General features: G+C 59.3%; 1 protein-coding gene across 2 annotated transcripts; it reads left to right on the forward strand.

The window, feature by feature from the left end:
• The first annotated feature begins 9,852 nt into the window (after positions 1-9,852).
• KLF16 (KLF transcription factor 16) lies at positions 9,853-20,478 on the forward strand. Of its 2 annotated transcripts, none has more exon segments than NM_001164009.1 (2): positions 9,853-10,315; positions 18,227-20,458. In NM_001164009.1, coding segments are annotated over 2 exon segments (765 nt in total). In that variant the 3' UTR covers positions 18,529-20,458.
• Positions 20,479-22,056: the final 1,578 nt, after the last annotated feature.

Below are 22,056 nucleotides of genomic sequence, written 5' to 3' on the forward strand. Positions count from 1 at the left end.
TTTTTGTTTGTTACTTTTATTTAATTTCTTAGGTTTTCCAGGCATTTAAAATCATTATTAGTCATTACCAGTTACAGCTTGTGCATTTTTGTATCCTGCTCAGAGAGAGCCTCCTACTGCGAGATTTTAAAACATTTCATGTTTTCAGGAGTTCCCGTCGTGGCGCAGTGGTTAACGAATCCGACTAGGAACCATGACGTTGCGGGTTCGGTCCCAGCGCTTGCTCAGTGGGTTAACGATCCGGCGTTGCCGTGAGCTGTGGTGTAGGTTGCAGACGCGGCTCGGATCCCGCGTTGCTGTGGCTCTGGCGTAGGCCAGTGGCTACAGCTCTGATTGGACCCCTAGCCTGGGAACCTCCATATGCCACGGAAGCAGCCCAAAGAAATAGCAAAAAGACAAAAAAAAAAAAAAAAAAAAAAAAAAAAAACCCAAACATTTCATGTTTTGTTCTGTAAATGGAATGGCTTGCTTTTTAAATATGTATTTAATTTTTTGGTCTAATTCTAGAAAGGACTTCTGGGAAAGAGGTAGGGACCCAAACTGCTTTTTTCCAAATCGTCTGCCCAGACCCCGTTTCCCAAAAAGGCCATTCTTTCCAGGCTGAAGGGCCACCTTTATTGTGCTCCAAGAGCTTCGTGCTGGTGGATCTCTTTCCAGGCCCTGTCATCCCCATTAGTCCAAACCCTGCTGTCTTCTTTACTGAATGTCCGCAGGCCCCACTGTCATAATAAATAGTTGGTGCCTTGAAGGTATTCCATGTAGTGCTGGTTCCACAGGACACTGCCATAGAAAGAATTTGGAAAAGTTGTCTTTGGTGCCTCCCCACTCCGCTACCTCTTTGGCTTGGATAGTCCTAGTGCTCGGTGCTGGCGCCAACAGGAGCTTTTCTCCCCCGTGCCTGCCCATTGCACGGAAGGGGTAAGCTAAGGCAGGCCCTGGGGACCACAGGCTCGCAGGCTGACCCGGCCCGTGGACTCTGCCCTTCCTCTGGGTCTCAGCCTCTGGCTCTGGGGAACCAGAGGCAGGGGCTGTGATGAGGGGAAGCCATTGGTACCTTCCAGGATGCGTTCCCCTTTCCCTTCCACTTGGTACTGCCCATGGGCCAGGCCGCCTGGGACAACCGCCAACTTTCGGTTCTCCATTTTGTGAACTTCCCAGGACACAAACGTTTACACCCGGCAGTGTTCTCCTGCCTCTCACTGGGTGCACTCCATCTTGCTGGAACCTTGGTCCTTGCATGGACACCGGGCCTGGCCCACCTCACACAGGGGCCCCTGGGTCTCAGAAGCAGAATCCAGGCTGTTTGTTTCTGACCTCCGTAGCTCCAGCACTCAGAGACCCCAGGGGATGCAGCCACCCAGGGTGTGTGTCTGCAGCAGGGATGGCCTCAGCCTGAGCCGGGTGTGGGCCTCCCTGAGGGTGGGGTCTGGGGCATGGAACCCAGACTGGACTTCCTGCGGGCCCAGCCCCCGAGGGCCAGTCCTCCGTCTTCCCCTCGCTTCCTCAGGTGACCCTGCTTCACTGACCAGCTGTTAGGCTGAGCTGGTGGAACCCACCCCTCTGGTTCTGGTGTGAACTGGGGGCCCCAGAGGTTCCAGGAGGAGCAGGGGGAGGTGGCCGTGCTTGTGTGAGGAGGGGTAGCCTTGCAGCGCCCAGATCCAAGATGGGGTCTCAGGGTGGATGCATCCGTCAGGGCCCCAAGCACCCAGATTGAAGGCCTGGGCATTCCCCCAGGACAGGTACTTGTCTGTATGGTTCAGGGTCAGGGTTCAGGGCTTACCTGTTACCTGTGAGATTCTACCAGATGGGGGTGTCAGCCCAGCATCAGGGTCCCCTTCTTTATGTTTCAAAGCTCCTGCCATGTGCCAAGTGGATCTAAATGATGACAGTGCAGGACTGCCGGGATTGCTGTCCCGACTATCACCACTTCAGGGGAGATGGCTAAGGCCTGGCCTTCCCTGTGCTCAAGTCAGCTTGGGACGCAGGGGTGTCCCTGCTGGACACTGTGCTCTGTGCTGCCAGACTCCAGGGCCGTGCCCAGGTCAGAGCCACATGTGTCCAGGTGCAGGTGAGATGGACGGGCCTGGCTGTGGTCATGGCTGCGGCTGGGAGGAGCTGAGCCAGTACGCACTGGGAAGCCTACAGAGCGCCACCTGACCCACCTTACAGGAGACAGTCTTGAAGAAGGCCTGTTATCTTCAGCAGGTCACAGAGTGGTTATCCCCATGGGTGACCCCCATTGCAACTGGCCATCTGAAAAGTGCCTCTGGGATCTGCTGCTTTCCAGAGATCTGGACCAGCCGAGGAGTGGAGAATGAAAAGGATGCTTGGGGAGGGACAACCAGGTTCAGTCCAGAGCCTGCCTCCTCCTGCCTTCTAGAGAAGGGCTGGGGTCCTGGGCTCTCCCTCTAGTACCTCAGAGCAGGGGCCTGGTGCCTCCTGTGGAGGAAGACAGCCATACATCCACCCTCAGCCCCCAGCTCCCAGCCCCCCACCGCTAGGCTTGGCCTGGGGCTGGCTGCATCTCCTGTGCATGCAGACCACCCAGGCCACATCTGACCCCTTAGAAATAAACATGGATTGAAAGGTCTCCTGTTGGAATTCCCACTGTGGTGTAGTGGGTTAAGAATTTGAGTTTAGGAGTTCCCGTCGTGGCACAGTGGAAACAAATCTGATTAGGAACTGTGATGTTGTGGGTTTGATCCCTGGCCTTATTCAGTGGGTTAAGGATTTGGCATTGCCATGAGCTGTGGTGTAGGTCGAAGACTCAGCTTGGATCCTTTGTTGCTATGGCTGCAGCATAGGCCGGCAGCTGTAGCTCCAACTTGACCCCTAGCCTGGGAACCTCCATATGCCGTGGGTGCGACCCTAAAAAGAAAAAGAAAAAAAAAAAAAAAGAATCTGAGTTTAGGAGTTCCTGTGAGGATCAGCGGAAAGGAATCTGACTAGCATTCATCAGGATGCAGGTTCGATCTCTGGTCTCAGTGGCTTAAGGATCTAGTGTCGCTGTGAGCTGTGGCATAGGTCGCAGACGCTCCTGGGATCTGGTGTGGCTGTGGCTGTGACACAGGCTGGCGGCTACAGCTGCAATTCAACCTGTAGCCTGGGAACCTCCCTATCTCCCTATGCTGTGGGTACGGCCCTAAAAAAAAAAAAAAAAGAATCTGAGTTTAGTGGCTGGGGTCACCTCAGAGGTACAGGTTCAATCCTTGGCCCAGCACGGTGGGTTAAAGGATCTGGCATTGCCACAGCTGCAGCATAGGGTTGCAACTGTGGCTTGGATTCAATCCCTGGCCCAGGAACTTCCATGTACCCTAAAGTGTGGCCATAAAATAAAATAAAATCTCAAAAATTGTAAATCATAAATAAATTCAGATGTAGAATAATGGAAATAAAGACAAAAATAAATATGACCTAATTAAAAAAAAAAAAGGAGGGAGTTCCCATCATGGTTCAGCAGAAATGAATCTGACTAGCATCCAGGAAGACGCAGGTTCAACCCCTGGCCTCGCTTAGTGGGTTAAGGATGTGGCGTTGCCTTGAGCTGTGGTGTAGGTTGCAGATGCGGCTTGGATCTGGTGTTGCTGTGGCTGAGGAGTAGGCCAGCGGCTACAGCTCCTATTCACCTCCTAGCCTGGGAACCTCCATATGCCCCAGGTATGGCCCTTAAAAAAAAAAGGAGTTCCGGTTGTGGCTCAGCAGTAAGAACCCAGCTGATATCCTTGAGGACATGGGTTCTATACCTGGCCTCGCTCAGTGGGTTAAGGATCCAGCGTTGCCATTTGCTGTGGTATAGGTTGCAGATACTGTCTGGATCTGGCATGGCTGTGGCTGTGGTATAGGGCAGCAGCTGCAGCTCTGATTGGACCCCTAGCCTGGAACTTCCATACGCTGCAGTGAGGCCCTAAAAAGACAAAAAAGAAAGAAAGAAAGGTCTCACAACTTAACCTGTTGTGCAGCAGGTTAAGGATCAGGCATTGCTGCAGCTGTGGCACAGATTGAAACTGGTGTAGGTTTGATCCCTGACTGGAGAACTTCCATGTGCCATGGCTGTGACCGACCAAAAAAAGAAAAAGAAAAAGAAATCAACATGGATGGGTTACAGAGGAGAATACAAAATGCGATGATTGTAAAAAAAAAGTTTAAGGAGTTCTCGTCGTGTTGCAGGGGAGGCGATTCTGACTAGGAACCATGAAGTTGCAGGTTCTATCCCTGGCCTCGCTCAGTGGGTTAAGGATCCGGCATTGCCGCGAGCTGTGGTATAGGTCGAAAATGCAGCTCGGATCTGGTGTTGGTGTGGCATAGGCTGGTGGCAACAGCTCTGATTGGACCCTTAGCCTGAGAACCACCATATGCTGCAGGTGCAGCCCTTAAAAGACAAAAAGACAAAAACAAACAAACAAAAAAGTTAAAAAAAAATTTTTTTGGGGGGGGGCCATGCCAATGGCATGTGGAAGTTCCCAGGCCAGGGATGGAACCTGTGTCACAATAGTGACTTGGACTGCTGCACTGACAACACTGGATCCTTAACCTACTGCTCCACAGGAGAACTCCTATTATTAAATTTTATTTTAATATTATTATTGGAGTTCCCGTCGTGGCGCAGTGGTTAACGAATCCGACTAGGAACCATGAGGTTGCGGGTTCGGTCCCTGCCCTTGCTCAGTGGGTTAACGATCCGGCGTTGCCGTGAGCTGTGGTGTAGGTTGCAGACGCGGCTCAGATCCTGCGTTGCTGTGGCTCTGGCGTAGGCTGGTGGCTACAGCTCCGATTCGACCCCTAGCCTGGGAACCTCCATATGCCGCAGGAGCGGCCCAAAGAAATAGCAAAAAAAAGACAAAAAAAAAATATATTATTATTTAGCCACGATGTGCAGGAGCCTGATGTGGGATCTCAGTTCCCAGAGGAGGGATTGATCCCAGGCCGCAGTGGTGAAAGCACCAAGTCCTAAACACTAGGCCACGAGGGAGCTCCTGTAATGTACCTGGATTCTAAAAATGCTTTGTGGTCAGAGTATAACACCCTGCTGGACCGGCAGCTCCATGCTCCAGTAGTGTGGGGGCTCTTGTGTTGTAAGAGCAGGACCCACACAGGACGTGGGGGTCACAGCCATAGGCAGGTGGCAGAAATGGGTGTGTGCTGCCAAATCACCTGCTCCCCAGACCCCCTACCACATCCGCTGCTGACGCTGTGTTCTGGATCTCTCGTGACCACATGCTCCATGACACAGTGACCCCCCATGGGTTCTCCTTTCTTCCCTTTATCACAGCGGAGCCATACACAGACACACCTATTTCCTGAAGAATAATTTTAGGGTATTTTTTCAGGAGTGCAATTGCTGGGTCAAAGTTACCACATTTACTGTTTTGCTGGCTCCCTACAAAGTGGTGATGATGTCAGACTCCAAGGGTGCCTCCGATGTCAGATGCTAGGATCCTAAGTGGATGCACCCACTCTTCCTGTTTGCTTTCAGAGGTTCATCTTGGACTAATTTGGGATTTCCAGAAAAGGTGTCATGTCTTCCCTTCCCCACAGTGCCCTCCCAGGACCGTCTTGTCAGAACCAAGAACAGTCTTGGGCTCCTACCCATTTACATGCTTCGGTCTTCACTCCTGTCTCAGCAGTTTTCCCACTGACATCCTTTTCTGCCCCACTGTCCATCCCAGGAACCCACCTGTTGTTTAGACATCGTGTCTCCTTAGTCTGTTAAAATCTGTGACACTGCTCCAGTGTTCCCTTGTTTTTCATGACCTAGACAATTTGGGACTGGTTGGGTGTTTGGTAAAAAGCCCCCTAATCTGGGCCCATCTGAGGTTTTCTTGAGGTCAAACCACTTCTGATTTGAGGAAGAACATGCCAAGGTGAGGTACCCTCCTCAGCGCCTCCCACCAGGGGTCCCTGATACTGCCCTGAAGTTGACCTTGACCTATTAGCTAGGGTGAGGGCCCCAGGATTCCCTGATCAGTCCACACTAAAGGGAAGGGAGTTGTTTAGAAAATAATTTTTCATACAGAGGACTATAAAAGGAAAGCACCCATTGCCCATAATTGCACTGCTTGCATACCTGCTGACATTTTAAAGAAAACAGAATAAATACAGCACATGGATTTAAAGAAAAGATTGAACTAGGAGTTCCCATAGTGGCTAAGTGGTTAACGAATCCGACTAGGAACCATGAGGTTGTGGGTTCGATCCCTGGCCTTGCTCAGTGGGTTAAGAACCCAGTGTTGCCATGAGCTGTGGTGTAGGTTGCAGACGTGGCTCGGATCTCACTTTGCTATGGGTGTGGCGTAGGCCGGCGGCTACAGCTCCGATTAGACCTCTAGCCTGGGAACCTCCATGAGCCACGGGAGCGGCCCCAGAAAAGGCAAAAAGACCAAAAAAAGAAAAAGAAAAGATTGAACTATACAGAAAGTCCTATTAAAAAGGCACAGAGTTCCCTGGTAGCTCAGTGGGTTAAGGATCCAGCATTGTCACTGCTGTGTTATGGGTTCGACCCCTGGCTTGAACATACTGCAAGAAAATGGCTTCTACATGCTGCAAGTGCAGCAAAAAAAAAAAAAAAAAAAAAAAAAAAAAAAGGCTGGAGCTCCTGTTGTGGCGCAGCAGAAATGAATCCAGTTAGCATCCGTGAGGATGGGGGTTCAATCCCTGGCTTTGCTCAGTGGGTCGGGGATTCAGCGTTGCTGTGAGCTGTGGTGTAGATCACAGATGTGGCTCAGATCCTGAGTTGCTGTGGCTGTGGTGTAGGCCGGTGGCTGCAGCTCCAACTAGACCGCTAGCCTGGGAACTTCCATATGCTGTAGGTCCAGCCCTAAAAAGCAAAAAAATAAAAAACAAAAAAACCCAAAACCTATGGCCCTTTCAGCATATCTGTGCACATAGACGAGTGTTGTACACACGTGTTTACATATGCAAGCCTTCAATCTGCCCCTGAACTGTCTGGACCAGGGCATTGATGCTCTGGACACCACCCACTTTATGTGGCCTTCTCATCACCAGCACCAACCTTATGCTCTTACCCCCCTGAGGCCTCCCTCTTCTACACATCCATGTCAGCCTCCTGCTCACCTTGGCCCCGCTCCGTAGGCCCTGTGGCCTGGCAAGAGCCCCTACCCCTGAGCCTCTTAGTGCTGTGAGGGAAGGCTGGAGATGAGCCCCCATTTACAGAGGAAGAAACTGAGGCTTGAAGAAAGGACTGATTGCCATGTGGGAGACCAGCCAGGAGAGAAGCTCAGGCCCCCAAACCTTCTGCTGCCTCTTAGCTTTGCACATGGTCCAGATGCTTCAGGCCACTTCTGGGTCCTCTCCTACCCCTAATATCTTATTCTCCTTTTTACTTTTTTGGCCGCACTTGAGGCATGGGGAAGTTCCTGGGCAAGGGATCAAACCTGCACCACAGCAGTGACAACACCAAATCTTTAACCTGCTGAGCCACCAGGGAACTTGGATTTCTTCACCTATGGAATGGGGGTGGCAACTCAAGGGTCATAGTGAGGATAAGGTGACAGCACACAAGGCAGAAATGAGCATGGGGAGGAGGGAAGGGGGGGCAAGAGGGTCCGCAGGCCACCCAGGGTGTGAACAAGAAACACCATGGGCAGAGTGTGGGCCCCCAAATAAAAGTCATGGGTCCAAGACCCTGTGTTTCTCTGGGAGTGGGTGCCCACCAGGGGCTCTAGGAGGTTTTGTCTGGGTCCCATGGTCCTGATCTCTTCTTTGCCATGGCTCTCCCTATTGTGATTGCTTACTTGACCTTCAGACCCCAGGTAGAGCCCTTTCTGGGATGTCGCCCCTATCTCCTTCATTTGTCAGCTCTGTGACCTTCCACCTGTGACATCATTGTACTCTAGACTGTGAGCCCCCAGAGGGTAAGGCCACAAAGGTATCTTGCTCTGGGTCCAATAAACATCAGTGGAAGGAACCAACAAAGGGTCCTGGCCTCTTTTCTTGCCCTGCTTCTTCCCACGTGCTGGGGTAGGCTGGGAGGCAGGGAGGGGGACCTGCAAAGCCCTTCCTGACTTGTGGGAGACCAGACCTAAGGAGTGGGAAAGACCAGTGGCTGGTGCTCTGAGGCCCCAGACAGCTGGTGAGATGGTGGAGGGTGGGGGCTTGCCCAGGTGGTCTACCCTCTAGGCTTCAAAGGCACAGGAGGCCCAGGCCAGTAGGAATGCTGACCACAAGTGCCCCCCAGTGCTCACCTGGATAGTGGTCCTTTGGAGTGGACTCAGCTCCAAACGATGGTGTTGCATGTACTGTCTGCAGCCTGAAATCGGTACTTCAGTGCTCCTCCTCCCTGTCCAGCCTTGTGCAAGGGCAAGTGCCCAAAAGGAGCTGGCACAAGCTGGCACCACCAAGGGTGGTCAGGCCTAGACCAGGAGTACCCATGGGACAGTGACCAGCCTGGTAACGAGGAGCTGAAATGAGGCCATGTCGGGCTAGTGTGCGGGTTGGTGTGGCGGGGAGGGGTTTGCAGGTGGGGTGGGTGAGTATAAAGTCCTGTTCACATTAACCCAGGGAGGGTTAGTGAGCCGACTGGAACCCGTGCAGGAAGGCCCCCTGGAGGTCGCTCCGGTCACTGCACAGCCCCCGTGGCCCGCCTAGGAAGGGGCAGGGGCGTGGTCACACTGGAGGGGGCCACCCCATCGCCCCATTTCCACGCGCCTGCCGACTCAGGCCTGCGGCTCAGGCGGACCCCGAGCATCTGCGTTCCAAATTAAACAATTTGGGCTGGACGTCCTCGGAAGCTTGGCGAGGCCCCACTTTCCCCATCCCGGGCACCGGGAAGCGACGTTCCTATGTCCCAGCAAGGATGGGATACTCTGCCCCATCAAAGCACCGAGCCCCGCCCTTTGTGACCCCAGCCCTCCTCACCTAGTGACTCTCGAATGGGGCGCAAAAAGAGGAAAGAGCGCAGGCTCGCTCGACTCAGCCAGGCCGGGAGTGGCCACCCCCCCCCCCACCCCCGTCTAGCTTCGGATCCCAGGGAATGGCGAGTGGGACCCCGGACAAAAGGGTGCGACGGGACACAGGCGAGCGCGGTCTAGCAGGGCCAAAGGCCCGGGAGGACGTGAGGGGGGAGGGTCGCGCACGTGGCCAGGGGGCGGGGCTGGCCGCTTCCGCACCCCCACCGGGCCACGTGGGGAGCGGAGCCCTTCCCCATCGCGACCTGGGGCGCGCCCGGGCAGGGGTGGAAGAGCCCGGGGAAGGGGAGGGCTCCCGCCGGCCGCGCGCACCAGCGGGGGTGGGCGAGCCCGCGAGGAGGCGGGGCGCGCGCCGAGCAGGGATGGGCGCGCCCGTCCGAGGAGGGAGGGGCGTGCCGGGATGGGGCGGGGCGCGCTCCGGGGGTGGGACCGTACCGGGGACGGGGCGGAGCCTCCTGGCGTGAGGAACTGGTGCTGCGGGTAGCGGACCGGGAGGCGGGCGGCCGCGCCCGTGTGGAAGGCACCTCCCGTATAGAAGGCGCTCTCGGGAAAGGGGGAGGGGGCGTGCTCCGGGGCTCGAGTGGGCGCGCCGAGGGGGCGGCTCCTTCGCCCAGGGCCCCGCCCCCCGGCGGCCTCGCGCGGCGGGTAGAGTGGTGGAGGGCGCGCCGGGCGGGGGGCGTGGCCGCGCGCCCCGAGGGGGCGTCCTCCGGGCGGGGCGGGCCGCGGCCACCCCCGCGGGCTCCGGTGCGTCAGGGCGCGTCAGGCGGGGCGGGGCGGGCCGAGCGCGGGCGGCGGCGGCGGCGGCGCGCGCCGGCCTCCTCCTCCTCCTCCGCCTCCCGCACTCGAGCAGCCGCTGCCGGCCGGACGGGCGCTGCTCCCGCCGCCTCCGCTCCGCCTGCTCGGCCGCGCCGCGCGCCCTTCGCCTGGCATGTCGGCAGCCGTGGCGTGCGTGGATTACTTCGCCGCCGACGTGCTCATGGCTATCTCCTCGGGCGCCGTGGTGCACCGCGGTCGGCCGGGCCCCGAGGGCGCGGGCTCGGCCACCGGCCTAGATGTGCGCGCGCCGCGCCGCGAGGCCGCCCCACCCGGGCCCCCGGGACCGCCGCCGCCGGTCCCCGTCGTCCCGGGCCCAGGCCCCGGCGCCGCCGCCGCCGCCGCCGCACCCCACCTGCTGGCCGCCAGCATCCTGGCCGACCTGCGCGGCGGGCCCGGCGCCGCTGCGGGGGGCGCATCGCCGGCCTCGTCTTCTTCGGCCGCCTCGTCCCCGTCCTCTGGCCGCGCCCCCGGCGCCGCGCCCGCCGCGGCCAAGAGCCACCGCTGTCCTTTCCCGGGCTGCGCCAAGGCGTACTACAAATCCTCCCACCTCAAGTCGCACCTGCGGACGCACACAGGTGAGCCCGGCCGCGCGCTCGGTCCGCGCGGGGGCGGCCTCCAGTGCCCCCTCCCCCGCTGGGACCCCGAAACTGCGTGGCGCGTCGGGGGCGGGGAGGGGGGCGCGCCCGTGCTGCCGCCGCGCCGGCCGGGAGGGCGGGGCCTCAGTGGGTGGGGCGCGCGCGGGGGGCGTGGCGGCCACGCGGTCGGGCAGGCAGTGAGCGGATGGCGGGCGCGGAGGCAGGAGCTGGGGAGGGGCGCGGCGCGTGTGGCGGCGGGGTCTGCTGGTGGATCGGGCCTCTCGGGCCCCTTCGTTTTCGGCTTCATTTCTCTTTTCTTTTCTTTTGGTTTCGAATTTGAGTGTTGGGCACCATGGTAGGAACGTCCAGCTGTGAGGTTATTTTTCCTTCCCATGCCTCGATTTTCTTATCTGTAGAAAAGCAGGAGGAGTCGCGGCGCTGCCTCCGGGGTAGCCGCGAGGATTCACGCCAGAGGGCGGCTGAGCGCCTGGTGCGGGGCCAGGTTAAGGGGGTGCCGCGTACGTTTCCTTTTCCTTTTCCTGTTTTAATAGGCGGAAGGTGGGCTGGAAATGCGGGTTAGGGCCTGAGTCTGCGGAGGAGGGAGATCCCTGAGGGTGTCACGTCCTCACCGCATTTCCCCCCACCTGCTGAAGGAGCCGGTAGGGGGTGGATTTGGCGACACTGTCATGTCTCAGCTCACCCGGGTGTAGGGATTGGGCCTCTGGGGGAAACTGGAGGCAGGAGGCTCTGGCCTCCTTTTCCTCCTGTGGATCCTCCCCCAGTGTCCCCCATGGAGTCTCATCCTCAGCATTTTCTCCTGTGCTGGGAGGCAGGGGATGGTGGGCCTTGGTCGGCAGCCAGAGTTTGAGCATTGGCGGTCTTCCTTTGGTTGGGAAGGTCAGGGGCGACTGGGTGGGCGTGCACTTGGATTTAGGGCTCTGTCAGTTGATAGCACACGATCTAGTCCTTGCGGGTGTGTTTTCTGTCTGTATGAAAGGCTTTGTCGCCGCTTTTCCCTGAGGGATCCTTATGGGGGTCACGTTAGGCAGCAGCGTGTGTCCGCGCGGCTCGGTGGACCTGCTCCCATTGTAGGAACACGCGGAGGAGGTGGGGGTAAGCAGGGTTGGTCCCAGCAGTGTGGTGGAAACAGGGATGCCATGACACTTGAATGTCGCTGATATCTCCAGTTCCCTGGTTTGGTTGTTTTTGTTTTTTTATGTTGTCGGACTTCCTGGGTCTGGTGAAAGAGGGTGGCCAGTGCACCTCACATTATGGCTCCTGAGGGACATTTCCCCAGCTTTTCCTGGGGTCCTCAGAAGCCCCCTAGGCCCTCAGCCAGTGTTGGCCGCCCCCCCCTTAGCCCATGGGGAAGGAAAGACTCCTAGTCAAAGATCTGGATCTCAGCATTGCTGTTCCTGTTTTTAATGAGAAACCGAGGCCCTGGGGTCAGTCGGGGTGTCCCAGTGATGGGGGGCAGGGTGCCAGCCCTTGTGCCTTGGCCCCTGAGGGACCTGTGCTTGCAGATGTGCTGTCGCGAAGCCCCCTTGATAAAAAAGACGTTTCTGGGAGTGAAAGCCTGCACCCAGGCACCCTTGATTTGGTCCTGGAGGGTTTGGGGCACCCCCGTGCTTCATGATTAATTCCTCACCTTTCTGGCCCCCAGAACCTCTAAACCCTGCCCAGGGTCTTCGTTCAGGTTTTTTGCCTTTTCTAGCCCCCAGGGGAGGGGGCAGCTGCCCTTGTGCCTGTTGAGGGGTGGGGAAGCCATGCTTGTGAGTATGGTGTTGTCCACTGCTGGGGGCTAGCCTAGGGTGGGATCTACTGAGGAACCCTGCTGAGCCGGTGTTCCCTGAGGGTCTTTGGGAGGGTGTCCTTTCCCACCTGCCTCTGCCTGACCGCCCTCCTTTCTGTAAAGAGAATTCCCATCCTGGCCTGGCCCCATTTTACAGATGAGCCACCGGGCACAGCAGGAGTCAGGCAAGTGGAGTGTGGTGCCTCCATCTTCGCTGTTCCATTTGGCAGAGAGGGTTGGAGTGGGGAAGCCAGGAGAGGCCACGGGGTCTTTCACAGCCCCCCCCCACCCCCGCCAGCTGCAGGGAAGTGTGGAGGTCTGTGCTTTAGTCCTTGCATCTGGCCTGCAGCCCCTGGCCCAGAATGAGGTCTCCTGACTCTGGCTTGGGGCAGGGAAAGACTTGGAAGCTGCAGGAGATGTTGACACGGTTGCCGTGGATACCGAGGGAGCTGGAGGGAGGTGGGGCGGGGGCGGAGGAGAGGCTGGCAGTCTACTTGCTCTCTCAGCCTCCTCCATCTCTGGACTGCTCCCCTGTCCCAGAGCCCCCAGCACACAGCACCTTCTGGGGGGCTCAGACCCTCGTCCCCCGGGAGCTTAGATCTGGATCTGGAGCTGTTAGTCTGGGGCTCCCCCTCTGAGCTGCCGACTTTGAGTCTGGGTCATTCTCCATCTGGGGCGTCCTGGCCACTGTGGGGTGCTGGACAGCCTTCCAGGCCCCCACCCACTGGATGCTGGGTGCACCCCCAGTTGTGACAAGGACAAATGTCCTCAGACATCACCCAGTGATCCCTGGGGGTTGTGGGATCACCTCCAGTTGAGACCCCCTGTAAAACCTTGTTTGCTTAAGCCTGAGAAGTCGCTGAGGGTTTTCTGTGTGTGCGAGGCACTGTGGGCATGGCCCAGTGCCCTTTCCATGGGGCTCCTAGAACACTGGGGGCTGTTGACAGCAGCGGTGATGGAGGAAAGGGCTTCCAGGAGGAAGAGGTTGGAAGAAGTGGGGAAGGGTGTGTCCTAAGCAAAGGGACACCACCCGGCTGCAGGGGGTGGGGGCAGGGGCCCTGGGTGAGGATTGGGAGGCTGCTGCTGCGAGGCTGCAGTGGGAGGTGGGGAGGGGGCCAGGGAGGTAAGTGTGAGGTGAGTGTTCCCTTTAATCCCAAGGGCAGGGTAGGGGTGGGCGGGGAGGCAGGCCTCCCAGCTGAAGAAAATCCGTTTATGAGGAAGGGATTAGGATGGGAGAGGGGTTTGGAGGAGCTGTGTGGGAGGGAGAGAGGTGTGCTTGTCCAGGATTGGGTGGGAGGGGGAAGCCCCAGACATGGGGGACAAGAGACAGTTGCGGTAACCCCCTGTTTGTTGATTTAGCAGCCCAAGCTGGGGTTGGGGGTGGTATTTGTTGAGTAGACCCCCAGGAGGAGAAGCAGATGGGGAAACTGAGGCCAGAGGGGACATGGTCACCACATCCCCCCAGGGCTATCTGAGCAAAGCTTGTGAGCTCTCCAGGACGAGGTGGGGCTCAGGAGTCCCAGTGATTTATCTGGAGGGGCAGAGAGGGGCAGTGCCATGCCCAAGGGGTGCAAGTGCCCAGGACTGCCTCCCCACTTCGACCCCTTCTCCAGCATTGGGGTTTGGTGAGCAGCTGGGATTGGCCATAGTGCCTGTGCCTTAGCTGGGGGTGGGGGTGGAGCACCCCCACATTGTGGGGGGCGATAACCAGCCCCCACCCAGGCTTCCTGATAAAGGTGGCCCAGATGGCCCGGGAGTTGGCACATGATACCAGCATGAAGAGCTGGCCTCCTAGAGAGGGGGGCCCCCGCCCTCACCCAGTCCTGTTTCCAGAACAGCAGGCCTCTGGAACAGCATGCTCTGGGGGGGGGCCTGTGGGAGCGGTGCCCCAGGACTGAGAGGGTCCCCCTCTGTGGCAGAGATGCCTATCTCGGTGGGGAAGTAAGTCAGGGTAGCCTGGGTTCTCTGGGAGTGAGGAGAGCTGGTGGCAAGGGCCCACCTTTTAAATAAATGGGGGGTAGTAGCCACAGATCCTACCTGAGGGACGGGGGTAGACTAGATCGTGGCTAGCTGGTTAGCCATTAGCGCCTGCTGGAACCAGTGAGCTGAGCGCCCTTCTCTGGGTCTGTAGACTTTGCATGGATATATTAAGTACCCCACGGTGTGTCAGGCCTGTGCCCTCAGCTTTACAATGGGACATGGGGCAGATTTCACACTAAGAGACTGGGCACAAGGATAAGAAAAGCTGAGATGTGGGAGACAGTGGAGGGGGAGGTACACCAGCAGGAGAGAGAGACTGCACTGAAGGGTGACATGGAGCAGGAACCTAGTGTGTGACGAGTGACATGGGGGAGGTTCCAGGTGGCAGGAACCTAGTGTGTGAGGAGCAGCTAGTGGGGCTACAGAGGAGCCCAGGCTAAGGTAAAGATTTCAGCTTTGACTCTGAGCCAGGGGGCAGAGCACAGACTGGGCAGCCCACATACCAGCCCACTCACTGGCTACTGCACCAGTCCACGCCTGAGCTGGGGGCTGGAGCTGAGAGGAGCCAGGGTGGGAGCTGGAGGTAATTTGATGGGGCGTTGATGGGATTTGCTGCCAGGTTCCACATGGGGAGTTGAGGGCGGGGAGACCTCTGCTTATGCTTTTGGTGGCAACACAGCTGAGCCAAAGAAATGGAAAACTTGGGGTTCCTGCTGTGGCAATGGGATTGATGGTGTGTTGGGAGCCCTGGGACGATCCCCAGCCTGGCACTGTGGGTTAAGAATGTGGTGTTGCTGCAGCAAAGGCACAGATCTGATCCTTGGCCTGGGAGCTCCATATGCTGCCATTGGCCAAAAAATAAATAAATAAAAACTTAAGGGAAAAAAAAAAAGAAATGGAAAACTTTCAGGAGTAGGGCTAGGAGGGAAGTCTTGGGTGGGGGTGGGGTGCAAAGTTTAATGAGTGTTTAAGGTCGCAGAGCAGATGAACTTCCCGCAGATTGGTTTTTTTTAAGACATCAGGATGGCGAGTGGCTGGAGGATCCTGGGCCCTGCCCTGCAGTCCTCACCATCAGTCCTTCAGCTTTCAGTGGCATCTCTGTTCTGTCCTCTGGGTTCCTTGCGGCCTCTCAGGCCTATCTCCTTTGGGAAGCCGCCTGCGCCGCCGCCTTGCCCGCCGCCCCCCCATCTGCTGCAGCTCTAGCTTCCCCAGCTCTCTTGAAATGCTTCCTTCCATGGGCCCCTCCCCCAGCGCAGCCCACCCGGTAGGTGGGCATTTGTGCAAGTGTTAGCCGCGGGCCACACTTCCATCTTCAACTCTTAGGTTAAAGATGACCTCAGGAGGTTATAGTGCAGGTTAGCTGTCAGACCCTTGGCCCTGGCCCCCTTCCCAGCCCAGGGAGGTCCCACACTCTCTCCCTGGGTGAAGGCGGGGCAGGCTGAGCCAGGCCTGGAGCATGGTACCACCTCTTGGCTCCCCTATGACAGGTCTCCAGGACCTCCTGGCCTCCATTTTCCGGCTGTCCTGAGCTCACCCACAGGCCCAGCCCAAATAGAGGGTCAAGTCCACTGCAGCCCCGCCCACCCCATTCACGTCCCGCGCCCAGTCTAGCCCCGCGCCCAGTCTAGCCGGAACAGACAGGTGGTGGCACCTGGGCGAGCCGGCTCTGAGCCTTGAGAGCGTTGCCCCCTGCTCCCGGCCAGTGTCTGTGAGAGGGTGTCAGGGCCTGGCATCTTGCAGGCATTCGCCCAAAGTTGTTTTGGGGGCAGGAAGCCTGTGCTCCCGCGTCCTGCCAGCCACGTGTGCACGTGCGCTACTCGCGGCGGCGCGGGGCGGGGCTGGCAGGCGACCCCCGGCCCTGGCGGCGGGAGCACGTGAGTGGAGCGGGCTGGGCTGCGGTTGTCCCTGCCACCGCCGAGCTACGTGCGGCAGCTGTTCCCGTCGGCTGCTCTCGACCGGCCCCTGCGGGCACTGGCACCGCACTTGTAACCTGCTCCTTGCAAAGTAGAGCTGCGGGGCGGGGGTGGGGTGGGACCAGCCCCACCGCTCGAAATGGGGAAGTGAGCCAACTGCGGGACGCACCAGCGGTGGGATGGCCCCCTCCCCTTCTGCTGCACCCTGCCTGTGCCCTGTAAGATGGCGACCGGACTGCGTGCCCCTCCGAGGGGCATCGCTTCCCCAGGCCCCGGGTGGGTTTAAAGCTGCAGCCCTGACCCCATACCTGACTCCCCTCCCCCAGACTTCAGCCCTCAGGAGCCAAATGGGGTGGGTGTTTTGAGCCCTGAAATTCTGTTGAGTATGTCCCCACTGGGACCCCTCCCCCAACTGCTGCGGACTCCGCCTCTTGGCTTGTTGCAGGGGAGGCATGAGGTGTGGAGACGACAACCCCCAGGGATTTGGGGCCACCTGTGGTCTTGGGGACTGTTGCTCTCCCCCCAGCAGCACACTTGTCTGTGACGCCCCCCACCGGAGGTAGCATCAGCACAGCTGGGTTTGCCGCCTCCTGGGGCCCTCCCTCAGCTGTGGGCGTAACACAGGTACCCCACAAGAAACTCGGGGAGGCCCTGCTGACCTTTGATCCCTCTCCGTGGCTGTGGGTGGTAGGGCTGGCTGAGTGAGGCCAGGAGAAAGGGATGGGGGGTTAGTCTAGCTCTGTCCTGGGCAGAAGCTGCTCTGAAGCCCACCAGTGCCCCTCTGCATTCCTGACCCCTCGCCCCTCCCAGCCCTCCTCCCCAGGGCAGGCCTTGAGCTAAGATCACAGATGTCTGTCACTAGGTCACCGAGAGGATCCAGGCTCTGCTCCCCGAAGGCTGCGGGTGTGTCATACCCTCCCTGCCATTGCTTTCTGGTTGGCTCTGCAATCCCCCACCAGGGTGCTGCTTGAGGGGACACTCTTCTGTCACACTTCCTCTCAGGTGGGTCCCCTGAGGCAGGTTCAGCTAGGGTCACTGCAGACCCAGCCATCCAGTACTCTGTGTGGGCCTTCCAGTGTACACATTAGGTACCACCCTGACTCCCCTGTGGCTCTTCCTTTCCTGCCCCCATCTGGCTGTCCCCCCTTCCTCTGCTGGACTCCCTCAGTGCCACGAGGGTTGTCTCTCAAGCACAAGGGTGACCCTGCCCGTGTATCCACATTCTATCTGCACAACCCCCCAAACACCCTTCAAAACCCCTGGTCTTTAGGCAAAATAATGACGGGGGGTTCCAGAGTCCCAGGTACCCGGCGCTGGGTCCGAAAGGTTGCAAACGGGGGTGCTCACGGCCCCTGGGACTGGGGCGTGGTGAGGGTGCCCCCGGTCAGCCTGGGAGACCTGACAACACAGGCTGCGGGTTCGCGACCGAGTCAGATGAGGGGTCGGGAGGCACTGTTCTGGGGTAGGGATCCCCACAGAATAAGCGGGTGGGACCGGCGAGCAGGGATGGCGGCAGCAGGGGCAGGATGGGCGAGGCCGGCCCGGCGGTGGGAGGGGTCTGCGGAGGAAGTTGCCGGCGGCGGCCCGCCCCTCCCCTGGCCGTCTGTTCCGCGGGGGCGGGGCGAGTCCCGCGCTGCCTCCTGGCGCCGCCCCTTCCCGCGCCCTAACCCTGGGGCGTCCCCGGTGGGCCGTGCGTCCCTTTCCCCACCCCGCGAGCGCGGCCCGGGGTGGGGGTGGGGTGGGGTCCTTTTGCTGGTATCCTGTGCTCATAGAAGGGCCATGTGGGTCAGCGGTCAAGCAGGGGAAGCTGTCCAGACGACGCTCACACCGGCGCGCCGGGTGGTCATTTCCAAAAGCAAGGGGGTTAACTGGGGCCGCCAGCACCTGGGAGGCCGGGAATGCCCCACCGGAAAGGTATAAGGGAATTTCGCGGGGTGGGGTTCAGCAGGACTCGTTTGCATAAGGAGAAGCCCCCACAGAAAGTCAACTTGCTTTCCAGAGCGGGCACGTGTGTGGCAAGTACACCAGGAGACACATGTTAGCCAGGTGGCGCCGGTCCTGGGGGTGGGGGAGTGGGCAGGCAGGCCTGGGAGAACTCTAGGTTCTTTCCTTTAACCTGTGGCACCTGCTCCGGGTCTGTAATGGTTGTTAGCCATAGGAAGTAGAAGGGAGAATATCCCCTCTCCCCACACTGACCTCTGTCTGGCCTCTGTCCCCTCCGCCCAGGTGAGCGCCCCTTTGCTTGCGACTGGCCAGGCTGCGACAAGAAGTTTGCGCGCTCCGACGAGCTGGCCCGCCACCACCGGACGCATACGGGCGAGAAGCGCTTCCCCTGCCCGCTCTGCTCCAAGCGCTTCACACGCAGCGACCACCTGACCAAGCACGCTCGCCGCCACCCCGGCTTCCGCCCGGAACTGCTCCGGCGCCCGGGCACCCGCAGCACCTCGCCCAGCGACTCGCTGCCCTGCAGCCTGGCGGGCAGCCCCGCGCCCAGCCCGGTGCCCAGCCCGGCCTCCACTGTCCTGTAGAGCCCTGGTCCAGCCGCCCTGAGCACGCCCCCGCTGGGCCTGGGCATGGAGCACCAGCAACACGTCTGCTGTCCCGGGCCTGGGGCGGGGCCGGACTGACTGCCAGTCCAGCCCCTTCCAGTGACCCCGTAGGGGCCCCCAAAATGCCCCTGCCCCCTTCAAGAAGACAAGGAGGGGGCCTGAGACTGGACCGGGGTTATCTGGGCCTTGGAGGTTTTGTTCCTGAGGGGTAGCTGGGGCCCCGTGTCTGTATATAGCCATGATTGTTAACTCTCTTCCCAGCTGTTAAACAGGGACCCCAGGTGGGTAGCCAGAAGGCATTCCCCTTACCCCTTTGCCGCCTCCCTGCTTTGGGGGATGTGTGGGCTTTGGGGGAGGTGGCCCAGGAAAGGCACCCCTTAACCAGTGTTCAGACTTGGCCCCCAGGCCCCTCTCTCCAGGTTGGGATGAAGTGTGCAAAGAGCCATAGGTGAACCAGGGGTTACCCCCGGGCTGCCTCCTGTCCCCCCATTCCCCCCCAGGGGGGGCACCCATCACCCCACTGAAAGCCATGGAGACGTTCAGGGAAACGGGGTGCAGCCCGGCTGCCCCCATTCGGGTACTCAATCTCAGGTGTCCACAGGTTCTGCCCCACTACCCACGGTGGGGGGACATTTAGCTCCCCAGCAGCAAGGGCGGGGCGGGGAAGGGGGGAGGTGGTAGGGTTTCCATAGGGGTCCCCGTTTTGCTTCTGAGACTCGTGGTGGGGGAAAGAAACGGGGTCTGCCAAAGAGCAGTTTAACTCATTGGGGGGGTACAATGGGTGGGTATGAATGCAGGCTTATTTATTTTCCTGTCTCTGCTGGGGTGGGGGCTGCACTGCCCCCTCTGGGTGGTTGTGCGAGTGTATGAGTGAGAGAGACTTGGGGGGGAGCTGGCACATGACCAGCTCCCCTCCTGAAGGGGAAGAGTCCCCGACATTGGCCTTGTGCAGCATCACGTGACAATCAGTCCCTCCTATTTGGGACCAGGACAGCCAGTGGGAGAAATGCACCATTCCCCACCCTTCTTCCTTGCACGACCCCCTGGGCAGCAGGGCCCCTAGACCCTCGGTTGAGGTTCTGCCCATGTGGGAGGAAGCAGGAGGGCTGACCCCAGAACCCCTTTGGGATAGCTCGATTTTTTTGGACCGGGTAGAATATTTTTTCAGGCGCCAATCCCTTCCTTGATCTGGGCCCCACGAGTGGTCTGTTGTCCTTAGGGGGTGTGGGGGGAGGGTCTGCATGGACTGAGCTTTGGATCGGGAAGGGTAAATACCACCTCTCTCCTGGTGTCTTCCCACTGTGGCTTCCTCTGGATTTCATTTTGGACAATGACCGAAGACCCCCCGCCCTGGAATGGGAAGGGGACCCAGGCTCCCCGTCCCGGACCTTGAAAGGGCCCATCCTGCCTTGGGCTGCAGGAGGTCTGTGGCATCCCCATCTGTTCCAGAACCTTCTTGTCCTCATTGGGGGCTGGGGTATTTGGATGGCACTGGTGCGGACCCTCACTGGCCCTGGCAGGATCCAGGGACAGCTGCCCGGGGTCCTGGGGAGGGGGGCGGGAAGCCCTTTTGGAGCTGGGCGGGTGGATCTGGGCAGGTACTTGCTGGGCTGGTCCATCTGCCCAAAACCCTTGGTGAGATGCCTTAGTTGGGGGTGGGGGTGGTTCCAGGGCCTTGTTTCCCTTTGTGACTGTCTGGATAGCCCTATGATTGTCCCAGCCCCAGCCGGTTCCTGTCCACAGAAGGTGGACTGTGGTCTGAGGACCCAGGTCCCTGGCGCCTTCCCAGTGTTCAGGGGCTTGGAGGGACCGGTGGTCATTGGGACCTGGTTCCAGCCAGTTTGGCCTCTCAAGATGGGGGGAGGGGGGGCCCCTGCCCTGCCTGGCTTCATCCCGGTATTTAATTAAATACGCTTTTTTAAAACCCGATTCCAGAGCCTGTGTGGTCTTTCCCAAGCCGGTGGGCCCTCGGACTCCCCTGTCCCCCTGGTCAGTGTAGTCCCTAGCCTCCTCTTGGGAAAACTGAGGCAGTGAGTCCCGGGACCCGGTGGGGATCTTGTCAAGGACCCACTGACAGGGACGCATAGTGACGCCCGACAGCCTTAAGGCCCGGGGGTACCTCGCCCTCAGCCACGCGCTTAAGTCCAGCAGCACCCACGCCTCGCGCAGCTGCACCCCCGGCCCGCCTTCCCTCTCCGTTACCCAGCAACCGAGGCGCGGTGACGGCGCCTGGGGGCGTCCGCTGCCCGCCCTTTTCCGGGGGCGGGAGGAGCCAGCTCCTAGCGGGCTACTAGCTGGCTCTATAAGGCTCCTCCCCCGAGGGTACCCCGCATTCCCGGCTTCCTTTCACGCGGCCACCCTTGCCCCGCCCGACTGCTCACGTTTGCCGGCTCCCAATTGGGTGGAGGGCTGGGAGGAAAAGGGGCCTCGAGAGCATTGAGAAACTGGTGAGAACTCTGAACCCTTTCTTGGGAAAAGTGCATCCCAGATTTCCGCAGTCTCCGGAGCCCAGAAGGCCGGTGGGGCTGTGGTGCGGGGAGCGTAGACCCTCCGCACCGGTTTCCTCACTTCTCGCCCCGGGAAGGCGGCAGCCTCGCCATCTGGCGGCCGCCCCTGGAATGGCGCCACCGGCTCCGTCCGACCCCCTCCCCAAGGTCCTGCCCTTGGGGCCGTCAAGGTCGCCCCACTCGGCACGGAGCCCTCTACTCTAAGATGGCCCCCATCTGGCACCCTTTTACTCCCTTTCTGCTGGATTCTGGCCCGAAAGCCCACAGATGTCGCTCCCTGGACCCTTGTCCGCTCCAGGGACAAGAAGCTGTCAGGCTTCTCTGTCCCTTTGAGGTCCTTACGTGCAGACCCTCCCTTCAGTCTCTCTTGGACGCACTATCATGGGCCCCGGAAGCAGATTGGAGATTTCCCCTCTGCCTCCTGAATGCTCCGTCGGCAGGTGGCCCCGAGGACCCCTGGCCCTACCCGCTAGGCTCAGATCCCCTGTGTGCTGAGGACACCCCCTGGTCCATGCCAGCTGGACCTCGTCCTCAACGCCAGACCCGAGATGTTCTCAGCCCCACCCCTAGTCTGTTCTGGTCTGCTCCCCTTCAGTCACTGCAGCTTCAGCCAAAATCTTTGGGCTCGCCCCTGACTCCCCTCTTTGTCTCACCACCCTCATCCGGTCCATTTGGAATTCTTTTTTTTTTTTGTCTTTTTTGTCTTTTTGTTGTTGTTGTTGTTGCTATTTCTTTGGGCCGCTCCCACGGCATATGGAGGTTCCCAGGCTAGGGGTCGAATCGGAGCTGTAGCCACCGGCCTACGCCAGAGCCACAGCAACGCGGGATCCGAGCCGCGTCTGCAACCTACACCACAGCTCACGGCAACGCCGGATCGTTAACCCACTGAGCAAGCGCAGGGACCGAACCCGCAACATCATGGTTCCTAGTCGGATTCGTTAACCACTGCGCCACGACGGGAACTCCCCATTTGGAATTCTAACTGGACATCTACCTTTGA

This window comes from Sus scrofa, chromosome 2, assembly GCF_054392235.1.
Source record: "Sus scrofa isolate SSC_HxYL_T2T_F1_AM1 chromosome 2, Sscrofa_HxYL_maternal_Yorkshire_Landrace_v2.0, whole genome shotgun sequence".
NCBI classification, from domain to species: domain Eukaryota; kingdom Metazoa; phylum Chordata; class Mammalia; order Artiodactyla; family Suidae; genus Sus; species Sus scrofa.